Raw genomic sequence first — 13271 nt, forward strand, 5'->3', positions numbered from 1 at the left:
AACTCTGTTCCGATTGTGCATAGAATGTTGTTCTTGTTGTAAAGTCTGAGGAAGAGCAGCAAGCCAAAACCTTGTCCAGATTTTGGACAGAAAGGCAGCCTGGTAACCAAGCGTAAATTCGGCCAGTGGGCTGTGCTATGACCCACTGCAAACAACGCGGGTGAGGAGAGCACACGGACCTAGAGTCGCGCGGTGAGCGCCGAGGCGAGGCGGGGTACCATCGAGGAAATTTTGGAGGCACTAAACGTGATCATCCTTGCGTGGCCGGTTGTTTTCTACGGCGGGGAACCGCCGTAGCGCACGGCAGAAGGAAGTGAGGCTCCTTCCCAGGAGCTGTCGCGCTGGAGACCCGGCGGGAGTCACTTGGGGGCGGTCACTCGGAGCGGACCCTGCCGGGGTGTGCTCGAGGCGGGGGCGGCCGGGGGAGCCGGGGGAGCCGGGGCTTCCCGCCCCGCCCCGCCCCGGCGCGCTGCCGCTGCCATAGCGATGCGGGAGCGAGTGGCGGCGGGGACGCGCTGCGGTGGTGGTGGGGTGCCCTGGCTCTCCCCAGGTAAGGGCGCTGCTCCGGGGCCGCCTCTCGGGGAAGCTGTTGCAGCTTCCACGCTGCGAGCTGAGTTTGTGATCTCATCTCACTGTGTTTGTTCTCCTCCCTCTCCCCCCCTCCCCTTCTGCACTGCTCAGGTGCAGTTTCTCCCAAAGCCGCTTTCTGTGGGAACTTCTCTGCCGAGAGCGGCGCCGTGTGCTCTTTTATAGTTGGATGCTTTTTTCCCGCGTGGAAAGTTGCGAGCGGTACAAGGGTGCGGCGGGCAGGCGGAGGGCTGGGTGCCCGGCGGGCTTTTGTCCGGCCCCGGGTGCCGGGGCGGCGGGGCTGGCCCGGCTCTGCCCTGCCTGGGCGCCCGCCGGGCTCCGCCGTGACCCCGTGAGTGAGGGGGATTAAAAAACAGCGGCGAGGGAGAGAGTTCAGACATCTCGCTGAAGCACAAGCAAGTCTTTTTATCCGCGGATGAATGGAGACTCGCAAAACTTTCCAAGTGCGCTCAGGAGGGAGCAGCCTTAAAACCAGCGGGCGCAGGCTGCGCAGCTGCCGCGTTTCAGGGGGAGGTGGCAATTGCCTTTGAGGGACCCGCCGGGCGCCGCGGGCCGCTCGCTGCTCTCTCCCCGCGATGGGACTCTCGGCGGGCTGGTGCATCGCCTGACGCTGCGCCTCCGCATCGCCCGCAGCTCCCATCCCCGCCGGCCTCCCGAGCCTCCGCGGTCCTTCGGGTGGGTAGAAGACAAAGAAGGGGCCGGGGCTGCCGGTTTCCCCTAAACACAGCTGTGCGTTTTCTCTCCTTGTTTCGGGGCAAGGGGGGAATATCCCCTTCGCCCCCACCTCACCGTGGCAGGTTTGCGAAGATCCCACTGCCCGTTGCTGAAAGAACGGTGCCATGAGCTTTGTTTTTAAGGTGGAGCAAGCTTCAGACTGTGCATCCCAGTGGTTTTGGGGCGTTGTGTAGCATGGTGGGGCAGACACCTGCCTGCCCGGCAAAGACCCCTGATGGCCGCCGGTCCATGCACTGGAGTGTGGTTTGGGCTGCTGGATCTCCCATGCCTAGCTCAGCGGGAGATCCCTTATACAGCGCGTGCCAAACACTCCAGTCAGTTTCAGATTTATGTTTTTATCTCGCTGTCAGGACAGCATAGGGTGGCTTCTGGGTGTATTCTGCTGCTTGTTTTCTTTAGTAGGGAAAAATACTTTGCTGTGCACTTGCTGTAAGTTCTTCGGTTTTTATTTGCCTGCGGACAGACGAAGCTGTCAAGTGTCACATAGCCTTCCGACAGCAGGAAGCATAGGAAAAGTTATGTATATTTCCCTCTCTTTTGCCTACTGTTTGAGAATTAGGTGTCACTTGATGAATATGATTGGTTTTTTGAATGAAAACTTCCCCTGTGTCTTGGGGCTCAGTGCTGAGCACTTGAGGAGGAAGACTGGATTGCTGTTGTTGGGGATTTCTTTCTTTAAGTGTGTATGAACATTGTATTTACCATTGTAAGGTAGGTGTGGTAGTCATACTGAATTTATTAGCTGATTAAGCATTAGAGAAGCAAGTGCATATTGAAATTATTCTGGTCTCTTAAATTGCTAATGAATTCAATTATACTTCAAGGAGTTCTCTGCACCCCTGCAACACATCTTTGTTCAGCATAGAAGAACTCCTTAATTTTGTGTATGTGTTTATTTCCTGCAATGGAGCTCAAACTTCTTTTAGTTGGGTACTTTGTAAGGAATTTCTTAACGGTGGCTTTTGTTTTCCTGGTGCAGGCAGTGCCACCTGAGGAGCTCAGCTCATCCAGTCGATGTGAAAGCGAGACAAACCAAGGTGCAGCAGATGAAGGGGAGGCAGCAAGATCAGCTGGTGGAGACAGCAGTGTCACTTTGAGCTACCCCAGCCTCAGACTCCGTGCGTACAGCATTGAGAGCATGACAACATTTCCGAATGGCTGTGGAAATGGCACCACTGTTACTTGTATAGTTATGGATAATAAAGAGCCCCAAAACCAGACTGCCTGTGTCAGTAACAATGGGGGACACAGCACCAGCAACAGTCATGAGGAAGAATTTCAAGAGGATAAACTCAGCCCTTCCAAAATCATGCGCTTTTTCACCACCCCTCGGAAACGAGCTAATTCCAGCTCTGACAGGCCTCGTTCTCTGGTTTTGATGGGCAACTCATCCACGTGGAATGCCTTCTCTTCCATCAGAAAAATGGGTTCTTTCAAGAAGTTGAAATCTTCAGTTCTCCAAGAAGTTAAGACAAGGGAATGCTCAGACATCTTAAATGAGAATGGCGTAGGCAAACATGGCTTAAATGGCGCAGTGGTACGAATTCAGACTAACAGGTATTCCTATTCGGGGCCTCTACATGATTTCCAGAATGCAGTGGATGGTTTAGCTTCTGACTGCTCTGATGCAGAGGAAAGTGATGAGTCTTTCCTGAGGAACACTCATCGTTCACGCAGCATCAGGCGGGCTTATGGTGCTGGCCGCATAAACTTGCTAGACACAGATAAAGTCCAGAGTCATCACAACTGTGTTAGGCCAACATCACCTGTCATTGCAGAGCCAAAGATCTGTGAAATTTTGGTGAAGGACTCTGCAGACAACAGGATGATTTATCGGAGAAGCAAAAGTTCTGATAATTTGAACTTTCTGAAAAAAAGCTCATTCAAACGGAAGTCCACCTCAAACCTTGCTGATCTGAAGGTTGCAAATGAGAAACAGATGCCAACAAGGACTGTGAGTGTTGCTTCTGCTGACTCAGACAAAAGTGGCGGAAACCCTGAGAGAAGATCCAAGCGATGGAAGAGCCCTATCAGGGCAAAGGATTTTGACCGAGTTTTGAAACTTGTCAGTAGTGTTACGGATGTTGCATGGAAGAAGGATGCCCCTAAGAGCACAGCTTCTTCTCCCATTGAGCAGTCCCAGAGAATAAGGTCAAACAGCAGACTGCACGATGACTACTCCCGCAGGGTTTCCAGCAGCACGGATCATGACAGAAAGAGATGCACCTCCCCAGTATGCAGTCCAGACTCTTCCTTGCAGGGAACACCTTGTCTGCAAAGCCCTGTGGTTGCTCAGGATAAAGAGGCCGAAATGAATGTAGCTGTTGCGGAAGACAAAAGCCTCAGGACGTCATCGGGTATCCTAGACTCTGATAGTTTATCGCCGACACTGAATGACATTAGTCCATTTCCCAATGAAGTCTTTTATTCGGACTCAGATGAACCAAAAGCTACCCAGCAGTTTACAGACGAAGCTGAAAACCCTAACGTTCCAGTCAGGCCAATTACTCCAAAGCCTCAAAGTCCTACTGCAGGGAAGGTCAAGTGCAGTATGAATTTCCAGTGTCAAAACCATCACAGCACATTGTCACTGAGCTCATCAGAGAGTGAGGAGAGAGTTGAGGTACCAGGGCTGAAGTTGGGAAGGAATCCTGTTTGCTTCCAGGACTCGGTGCAAACTGTGTACTACGATGACGGAAATGAAGACAGTGGCATAAGCAGCCACTCTCAACTGAGCCTCAATTTAGCCTCTGGTGCCGAAGAGAAAAAGGAAGAGGTAAGAAAGAAAGCAAAAATCCTTCAGAAACTATCTATCTATGTATCTATCTATCTATCTATCTACCTAGATCTATATCTATCAGGTTTTGTCTTTATTAATGCAAAACAATGCAAACTAATGGGTACTGCAGCTTGTTATTGTTAAAATATGCTGACAGCAATTATTTCCTCTAATATATTCTCTTTGGATGCTAATGTCAAATTATTTTTGCTTTGTGCATTAATATCAAAGAAAGTTTTGGCAGCAAAGTTATTCATGTACATTTTCAAGGGCAGCTTATTGCACCCTGCAGAGACACCACCTTGTCATGTGGTCTTGTCAGATTTTACCAGCTTAAGCAGGGTCTGGCTGTATTTCCTTTTCAGCTGAAAGGTCTTTAAAGAGTCCATATATTTTGGAGTACTGTTGACTCATTGGACAACACTTTACCTGTGGAAACCTTGCAGAAGATGGTAATGTTTGTAGAGTGCTGTGACGTGAAAGCCACAGTACAGAGGTTTAAGTATTTGGTTGTATCCAGCGTTTTCACTGTGCAGTGATAGTCATGCTGAGGGTAAACTGCTTGGTTATTTGCCTGCCAATTGCAGATAGCATTACTTTAGATGCTGGGCTGCATGTCTTGCTACTATTGTTTTGGTGAAGATACTGTTGTTTCACTGCACCTAATGTATGATTTCACACTCTCAGTAGATGGGTAGATATGTTGCAGCACCTCTGAGGTAAGCTCACGTGGTAACACTGTGCCCTCACCTATACCATGGTTTGAGTTGGCACTGGAGCAGTTGCAGTGATTTGGCAGTGTTGGTGAAGAGCTGTCTGAATACCCCGCGCTTGTCTGAAGCAGTGAGGCTTAGCTCAGTCCCACTGATGTGCAGAAATGGGGTTTTGAGCTACTTGGGGTGAGGCAGCAGTGAAAGATTTGCTAATGATTGGGAAAAGTACACCGGGACAAAAATCCCTCTGGATATATATGAATATGCAAGCCATTTGCAAAATAAAGCTGACATAGCTCTTAGGCCACCTCAGTTTGAGTAGAAGTGTGTTATACCTTAGATATGAGATAGACAAAGGTAATGCTGCAGCTGCACAAGCTTCAGCCTTTCATGCTGTCAAGTTTTTTAATGTCTGTGAAGCTGTCCTACTTTTAAAAGCTTAGCACAGTTTTTTCAAACTAGCTGTAAATGTTAACAGAGCTTATCAGTATTGTCCTTTTGCTGGAGAAAAGTGAGTTTGTTTATTATAGTATTTGCAGCAATGGTAAGATTGGAAAAATAAACTCAGGGTGTATAATATTTGGGCTCTGAGGTTATTCCTCTTCTGGAGTCCTAGAACTGCTCCAGCCATCCATATTTTCCAAAAGTCTCACTTGTATGCAAGGAGATGCTTTCTCACTGCCAGAAGAGGCGAGAGCCCTAGTGTGGATATATGCCAGTTGTATTTCTCAGGAATAAAATGGGAGGTAGAATTAATGCTACTCATCTACCATCTAGTGGTGATCTGCCATCATGACTCAAGGGAAATTCAGCTGGTCCTTTCCCTTGACTCCTGACTAACCACTACAGTTTTTATATGTATGTGTGTTCATTGGGTGGATAAAAGTTACTGCAGTTTTTAGTTTTAACAGCACATTCTGTTATTATCTAACATGCAATTCAAGCTTCCTCTTTATATTATAACATATTTTAGGTTAATTATGAGTGCCTTTCAGTGCTTGCTTCAGTTGCCTAAAATACAGAGTTGTGCACTGGTGGCAGCTCTGGGTTTGTGTAGCTGGCAGGCGGACAGTATGGAGCCCTGCTGAAGATAGAGGAAGTGGTGGCCAGGGGATGGACCCCTTGGCTAGTAACCCTTCCCTCTCCTGAAGCACTGCCTGGAGCCCCTGTGCTTGACAAAACAGCTGTGACCACCCAGATGGTGTAGCTGCATCCAGACCTCTCTTCTGATCTAAAAAGCAAAGTTTTTGGAGGTGGTAGCTGTGAATTGGAAACAGGAGCCAGGCAGGACAGGCTTTACTTCTGCCTTATTATGCAAGGGATATAAATTCTGTCCTTTCTTTTTTCCGCACATGTTCTTCATTCCATACACAACCCTAAAGCTGTGACATTCAGAGTGACTACAAAAAAGGGAGACTATTATGGTTTCTCCCTACCATTTCTTTGGAGGATTTCATTGCTCACTTCCTCCTTTACAGCATACTTCCCTCAGCATGGAGGTAGCTTGGGACCAAAGCTACTTATGCCAGGTGATTTTTTTAATTGGCATGTGCCTGTTGGCACTTTTATGAACGTTGCGTACTCACACAGTGAGGTCACTGGGGATTGAACTTTTGACTACAATTCATTTTTAACTCCACCTTACACCTCCACATTACAGAACTGTACCAGCCCAGCAAGTTGTTCCTGTGACAGCCAAGCACTTGGTTTGTTCTCAACAATCATTTGAGATGTAGTGCCGAGCCATGCACATCTCACATTTTTTAGACTTTGTCTGAACCTTAAATACACTGTCTTGATGGGCAACTCTGTGCTGTTTCCATGTTTCATGGATCTGCTTTTCTGTGCGGATATCATATATGAGCCATTATGTATGCCAGTACAGCCACTAAAATCTCTGTGGCTTGGAAACATGTTTCAGTACAAAGCTTAGAAGGTACTAACCAGTCAGGCTCAAATATGCTCTCTTTTCAGGACTGGCTGCCATAGCTGGAAGCAAATGTAGTTTATTCCCATACCCACTCATCTAGTAGATTAGTCAGCAAATGAAGTCTGTGGAACTTGGTCCATCTCTGTATTTTGCTAAATATTAGTGGAAACTAAATATTTCTACTTTTTATTTCCCTAAAACTGTAAAGCTGACTTTGCAGTATTGACACAAAGGCATGTATCCCTTCTTTAGAATCTGGTTTTTTTTTTTTCTTATGTGATTCAGTCTTAAGATCCTGTCACTTCTGTCACTTTGTTGGTTTCACCAAAATGCAGGATTTGGACTGGAGCAGGGGAAGTGTTAGGCGTTCTTGGTTCTGACAGAGGTTGCTTCTCAGGGAAGAGCTAATTAAGTGCAGCCTGAATCCGTGCCTCAGCACTTCTTAAGCTACAGAGGTGTTAGTCACCAAAGCTCATCTGTGGCATCCCAGGCTTTGCCAGTGTCTGCTTCATGCCACTGTCATTTATATTCAATATGTTGCTTTTAAATAGCACGAAGAGATGATTAAGTACAAATTTGTATTTGGAGTGTTTCTTATAGTCTTTCATGAAGAGCAGCCCTATGTCACTGTAAATAATGAAAACTTAAAGTCTGATTTAGACTAGTGTGTGTCAGCTACTAAGACTACCTGAACTGTTCTGAGTTTGTTACAAAAAAATAAAAATCAAGTTATTTGACATTTCACCTAGTCTTTTGCAAGCTCTTGCAGCACCTGCTATTTAGATTGCCTTGCTGGCATCTGGCTTCACAGTACACCAGACTTTTTATTACTTGAATACCTTATCTGCATGACCATAAGTGAATGATAAATTGAAGACGTGACTCTGCTGTTATTAGGGTTGACTCACATTGTGTTTGAAGACAATACTTTGTGTTCTAAGACCTGTCTCATTTTTGTTCTTTCCATACAAAACTCACTGGTCCCTACTAATCCACATCATGAAGTCCCCAAGTGCTCAGCTGTTGTCGTAGTTGGGCTGGTCTGTCCTGTACAGGTCTCTGGGCTCTGAATACTGAGCACTGAGGGCTTAACCTGGGGGACAGCTTATGGAGGGGAAGAGGAAGAAGAGCTGTATGAGTGCAAATATGGAGAGGACTTAGCTCTGTCCTCACTGTTCATCCTCCCTATTTCTTGCTTCAGAAAGTGTCCTCACAGTGAAGGACCAAAGGGTGGTGGCTAGATGTAGTTATTTTCAATACCCACAGGGAGCAAGCAGCAGTGAGGAGCTGAGTATGGTCATCTTCAGTACCTCCCTCAAGTTCCTGAGTGCTGGGAATGAGCAAACTTCTGGGAGCTAGCTGCTTTCAGCTCTTTGAACTCTTCCCTTTGGATTTATTCACCTCTGGTTCATCCACATGCAGTTTAGAGTGTGGCTTAATCAACTTAATGTGTATAATTAAAAATGTGATAAACTGTGAAGGATAATTAGGTAAAGTAAATTAGTGGGGGTAACTTTTTGAACTGGGTTTACTCCTAAGGGGCTTGTGATTTGGAGTGAGGACTCACCACTCCAATGACACTCTGGTCTTGCTGGCTACAGGGCCTGGGGACAGAGTAGCAGAGCCCCGTAACAGGCTCTCAACAGCGCCTCACAGCAAACTGAGGTTTCAGTTAGACCAAGTGACAATGGATTTGCACTAAACTCTGAGCTGCTCTGCACAAGTCAGGATGTGTTCACACAATGTCCCCACAGTCACTCAAACAGCGACTTCCAGAAGCACTTGCCCAAAGCTAAACCATAAACCACTGAGAATTGCTACAAACCCAAATTGCAGAATCCGTCACTGAAATAATGCAGAAGGGAGCCCTCAAAGGACACGAATAGCTTCCTATTGCAGCAAAAGCTCTTTCAACTTGCAGCAGCAGAGCTGTCTGCCATTCAGTACAGCCTGTAATCATTTGTTGCTGTATCCGCTCCTGGGAAGAAGAACAAGGCAGTCGTGACAGTCATCTGAATTCTGGATCAGGTTAAATTTTAGACCAAGTAACTCTGCACTGCTGAATAAAATTGGCCATTCCTGAAAACTGTAGGAAAGTACAGGAGTTACTGTCATCCCTGCAAAAATGTTTCTGGATGCTGGGAGAGCTCAGATAGACTCCACTGCAGTTAGCTGCTCTTTTTTCTTACTGGATTTGTGCACCTCTGCCTTTCCAGAGTGTCTGTATTTTACTCTGCTGTAGCTGTCCTCTGGCATCTTAGTAGTACCCATTTGTTGCACGCCCTGGGATCAGGTGTAATAATAGTAACCCAGAAAGTTGAATGGCACTTCTGGCCATGTGATTTGTTTTTTACATTGATCAGGGTGTTGAGTTGTCAGCACTGAATATCTGTCTCAATTCTAGGTGGCCGAGATGTCCAAATTGAGCAGAGGCAGCTGTAGAGTTTCCTCTGAGCCACCTCTGTTTCCCCTTTCTGGCATCTGGAGGCTGCTGTGGTGCTTGTGGTACTGGGATGCCATGGCAGGGTGGGAGGCGGGCCGGGTGCTGGGGGGAACCGAGCACAGCAGCTCAGGCACAGCAGCCTCGCCTCTTCTGCATGCTCTAGGAGATAATAGTTTGCAGACACAGAGTTGCTCCACGCCACTGAAGCTCCACGAGCTGGAGTTTGTGACTGCTGCTGAGACCTGCCCATGGCAGGGCTTGGGCTTGGGCAAGGATGATAAGGCTTTGCTCTGGAAGGGTGGAGGGAGTAAGGAACCAGAGGACTTCAGTCTGGAGAGACACTGAAGAGATACAGAGGCCTATGGTTTTTTAGGTTTTGCTTTGTTAGCATAAAGTTCCACTTTCAACCTGTGGTTATCATCTGGCTTTTGAGGTTCGTCAGTGGTTATTACAAAAGTAGCCTGGAAAAAGTTGCTTGTTTTGCCAAATAAAAGGAAAATTTTTTTTAGACCTGTTACTTGATCTGGGCTTTTCTGAGTCAATTTAGAAAATATTTAGGGATTTCTTTAGGGATTATTGATGCCTATACATCCTCTGAAAGAGGCAGAGGATAGGAATACTCTATACACTACATGCTTGCTATTCCAGCTGAGATACTGAAGTAAAGAAGGGACAGTATAAGAGTGTCACCCAGCCATCCTGAAGTATCAGTCACCAGAAAACTCATGGAAATAGTTTTCTGGTTTTAGCACGCTTGCATTTTTATATGACTGATGAGGTTATTTCTGCAAAGCAAATACATTTCCCTGCAAACTCCTCCCCTCTGCCAGTCGGAAATATGTTAGCTGATGTGGTTTTGGAAATGAGTGAGAGGACGAAGGAAATCCTTAAGGCTGAAGAAAAGATTTGAGAGTCACGAGATCTGCTTGTCATTTCCAGTTCAGCCCTATGCTTCCTCTGTGACTTACGTGATTTAACTGCTTTGCACCTGCTCCTTATCTGTGAACCATGGATATTACAAAGGTGAACTTGCTAACCTTGGTAAGGCATATTGCTGAGAGGGAAAGCTTTTATGCTTTATTGTTGATTATGATAAACAGGCTTTCAAGAATCAGGTTAAATGAAGCAAACCTGCATTAAAAGGCCTTAGAACATAGATGGCTAAATTTTTTTTGGAGTTGTATCTATATAGACTGATCTTTAAATACAGTTTTATAGGTGTATTTGTTAGTTAGAACACCACAATTCCTTTGGTGTCAGCAAATCCCAAGAGGAGAATTATATAAATTTTTTCCCAGTTTTGAAAACTTCCAAACTGAGTGTTTTACCACAGCAGTTTGTGTTGCTAAGAAGGGTTGATTTCACCATGTCACAAAGCACAGCAATATAATTTTCCTTTATTACAATGCATAATGTTTCCTGCACCCATTCTAGAAGCTCACACTGGTATCGTGCAGCAGTATTCCTTTAGGGAGTATCTCTCAGAAGCAGTGCTCTGCAAATTTTTAAACTGTAGATCCACACAATTTTTTTTTGGGGGGGGGGAGAAGGGGGAAAGAAAAAGCAGATTATCCTCCAAGCAGCTAAAACTTTTGTTAGATGTTGAATATGATGGTATCACTTTGATTTCTTCTGCTTTGCTTGTGTAATTGCATTACACAAGGTGTAATTGCATTTGTTCTTAAGCAGGTTTTTCTTTGCAGTTGTTTCATGGATTGTATTTTCTTGTCTTGCCAACCATCAGTTGAATAGCACTCTATATTCTAGGGATAGATAATCAATGCATTTATATGGGGTGTTCTCAGAGGCTGATTAAAAAGGAAAGATGCTAGTGGCAGAGGAAGTGGAGGGACGTAAAGAAAAAGAATATAGTGCATGTTGCATTTAGAAAGGAATAGATGGAAATTTTCTTCTAGCAAGTGAGTTGGACTGGTTTAATAATTCTGGTTTGTTTGTGATCAAAGATGCAGTCACTGAAGGTGTGCTTTCTTCTACAGTAAAAGCAATCATTTCCATGGTAACTATTGCTGTGATTGTATCACTGTTGGAAATTGTCAGCCTATTGGATTAATAGGGGATCACTGAGCTCTTGTAACACTTTAGGATATTTTTATAAAATCCAGAAAGAAAACAATACTCTAGGAAAAATAAATAAATTTTCTCTGGAGATAAATAAATTTATCTGGAGTCTCATAACCTCTGTGTCTCTTCCATAGTTTGCAAAAAAAAAAAAAAAATTGGTCATGTCCATGAAACATAAAGCAAGCTTTTGATCTCATTTAGTAGTGAGGATGAACTTCAACTAATGCTCCCCCACTGTTATTTAGCAAGGAGTGCAAAGGTTGCCTTTTATCATGTATGTGGGTGGAGACCCGTTGTCCAGACTTATACTCTAAGTGAGTGTGGTAAAATAATTTATGGCCACTAGGTCATGATCACTTAGTCGATTTTATTTTTGGTGGCTTGTATGAACCAAAAAATAAATTCTGAGATTACTACTGAGTTCCTAACATTTGGTACTTCCTGTGTTATACAGAAATAATAGCTATTTAATAGTCAACAATTATAATATGTTATATAGCTGTCATTATGTAGCTGTAGTGTAAGAAATTTGTACATTTTTATATAGGCCCCTAAATGTACACAGAAATGTATACTCTTGATCAAAATACAAAGATACCTACATGACATACACAAGTACTGTGATGCTTTTAAGCCTTGACATATACAGAAGAATGTGACTGATTATCCATCACAAGTTTTCACTGAGAATATATAGTAACTTGTTCTGAAACTTCTCAGCCTACTCAGGTTTTCTCTGTAACTTATTTTCAGCCAGAATCATCATCTGTTTAATTTATCACACCTTTTCACAAATTGCCTTTGGAAATGAATATGCATTTCTTGTAGAGTCATTATTAGATTTTGATTGTCTCCTTTCTCTGAATGAGAAATAGGCAGCTGTAGGTAGCAAAACTGCATTTCAGCCAGGCAGCTCAAATATAAACAGATATCAAAACAGGAAGTATTGCAATTTATTGTGCAGCTAAGGAAAAAAAAAGGCATAAGAGGGTCCAGGATGCTCTTTTCCCTGGAGATCAACAAGGCTGGGGGTCCTTGTCCAAGAGGCACCTACGTGTGACTTCTCAGCAGATTATGAGATAGGGAAAAAACTTTAAGGAGATATGAATCCTCTTACACCTCCATGCTTGTCTATATGTGCATGTTATGAAATATTAATTGTTCAACATTTAGAACATAAAAATAAAATTTAAAAAATCCAAATAGTTAACTTTAGGGGTTGAATGCAAATCAGTGGGCAGGAAGTCTCATCAATGTACACAGGCATCAACACATTTATAGAGTGGTGATTTTAATTAGGGAGTTTATTGACATAAACACATTAAAAAAAAATTACCCAGGCCTTTTTTCCTTTGCTGTCATGGTGTCAGGCCTCACAAGCATGCCAACAGCAGCAAGCTGATCAGCAGCAGGCTGATTGGGTCAGACTTCTAGTTTGGCCTTTCTCTGCAGCAGAGAGCATGGTCGGGTGTAGGATGAAGGGTTATTCATGGTTGGTGTAACTGCTCCAGCAGAAGTCCTGCCATATAATTTCAGGTACTGGCAATTTTATGCCTTGTCACTGACAAAAGTTGCATCCACAGAAGCACCACTTTATCAGTACTGTATGGATCAGATCTTGTGCTCCTTGGGCAGGACTCCTTCTGAAGGCTGAATTTATCAAAAGTACACAGTAGTCTGAGTAAGAATTGGAGAACCTGGCTTCAAAAAGTAAGCTAAGATTTCAGTGATTAAACACCTGATGCTGATGTTGCTTACCTTGGTATTAATGAGTACAGAGAATGCCAAGAGCAGTCGTGCCATTAAATGGAACAGGGTTGTACCAGTGCCAAGTTGAGTGAGATCATGATCAAGTTGTTGAAGCTGTTGTGCCTGGATTGGGAAATCAATCTGGGCCCAGGAACAGGAGACATTTGGTCTGGCTGGGCTCAGATTCTGCGGTGTAGTTGTCTGCCTGAGAGCAACCTGGGAAAGCTTCCACTGTACCCTCTTGTGTGGTCA

At 44.6% G+C, this 13271-nt stretch overlaps 1 protein-coding gene across 11 annotated transcripts in view; it reads left to right on the plus strand.

Annotated features, from left to right (window-relative positions):
* Window positions 1-13271, plus strand: part of SPATA13 (spermatogenesis associated 13) — a 101611-nt gene that overhangs the window by 50758 nt on the left and 37582 nt on the right. For 10 of the 11 annotated variants that reach the window (XR_001877540.1, XR_001877541.1, XR_001877544.1 and 7 more), the window contains exon 2: window positions 2303-4099. Coding sequence is in view for 6 of the 11 variants with exons in the window: in XM_017831574.1 (XP_017687063.1) it covers window positions 2303-4099 (1797 nt within the window). In the remaining 5 variants the exon portion in view is untranslated. Of the gene's footprint in view, window positions 1-485; window positions 551-2302; window positions 4100-13271 lie in introns of those variants that run through there. The other variant, XM_017831577.1, reaches the window with a different exon arrangement.

This window comes from Lepidothrix coronata, unplaced genomic scaffold (genome assembly GCF_001604755.1).
Source record: "Lepidothrix coronata isolate B3197 unplaced genomic scaffold, Lepidothrix_coronata-1.0 Scaffold193, whole genome shotgun sequence".
In the NCBI taxonomy this organism is placed as follows: domain Eukaryota; kingdom Metazoa; phylum Chordata; class Aves; order Passeriformes; family Pipridae; genus Lepidothrix; species Lepidothrix coronata.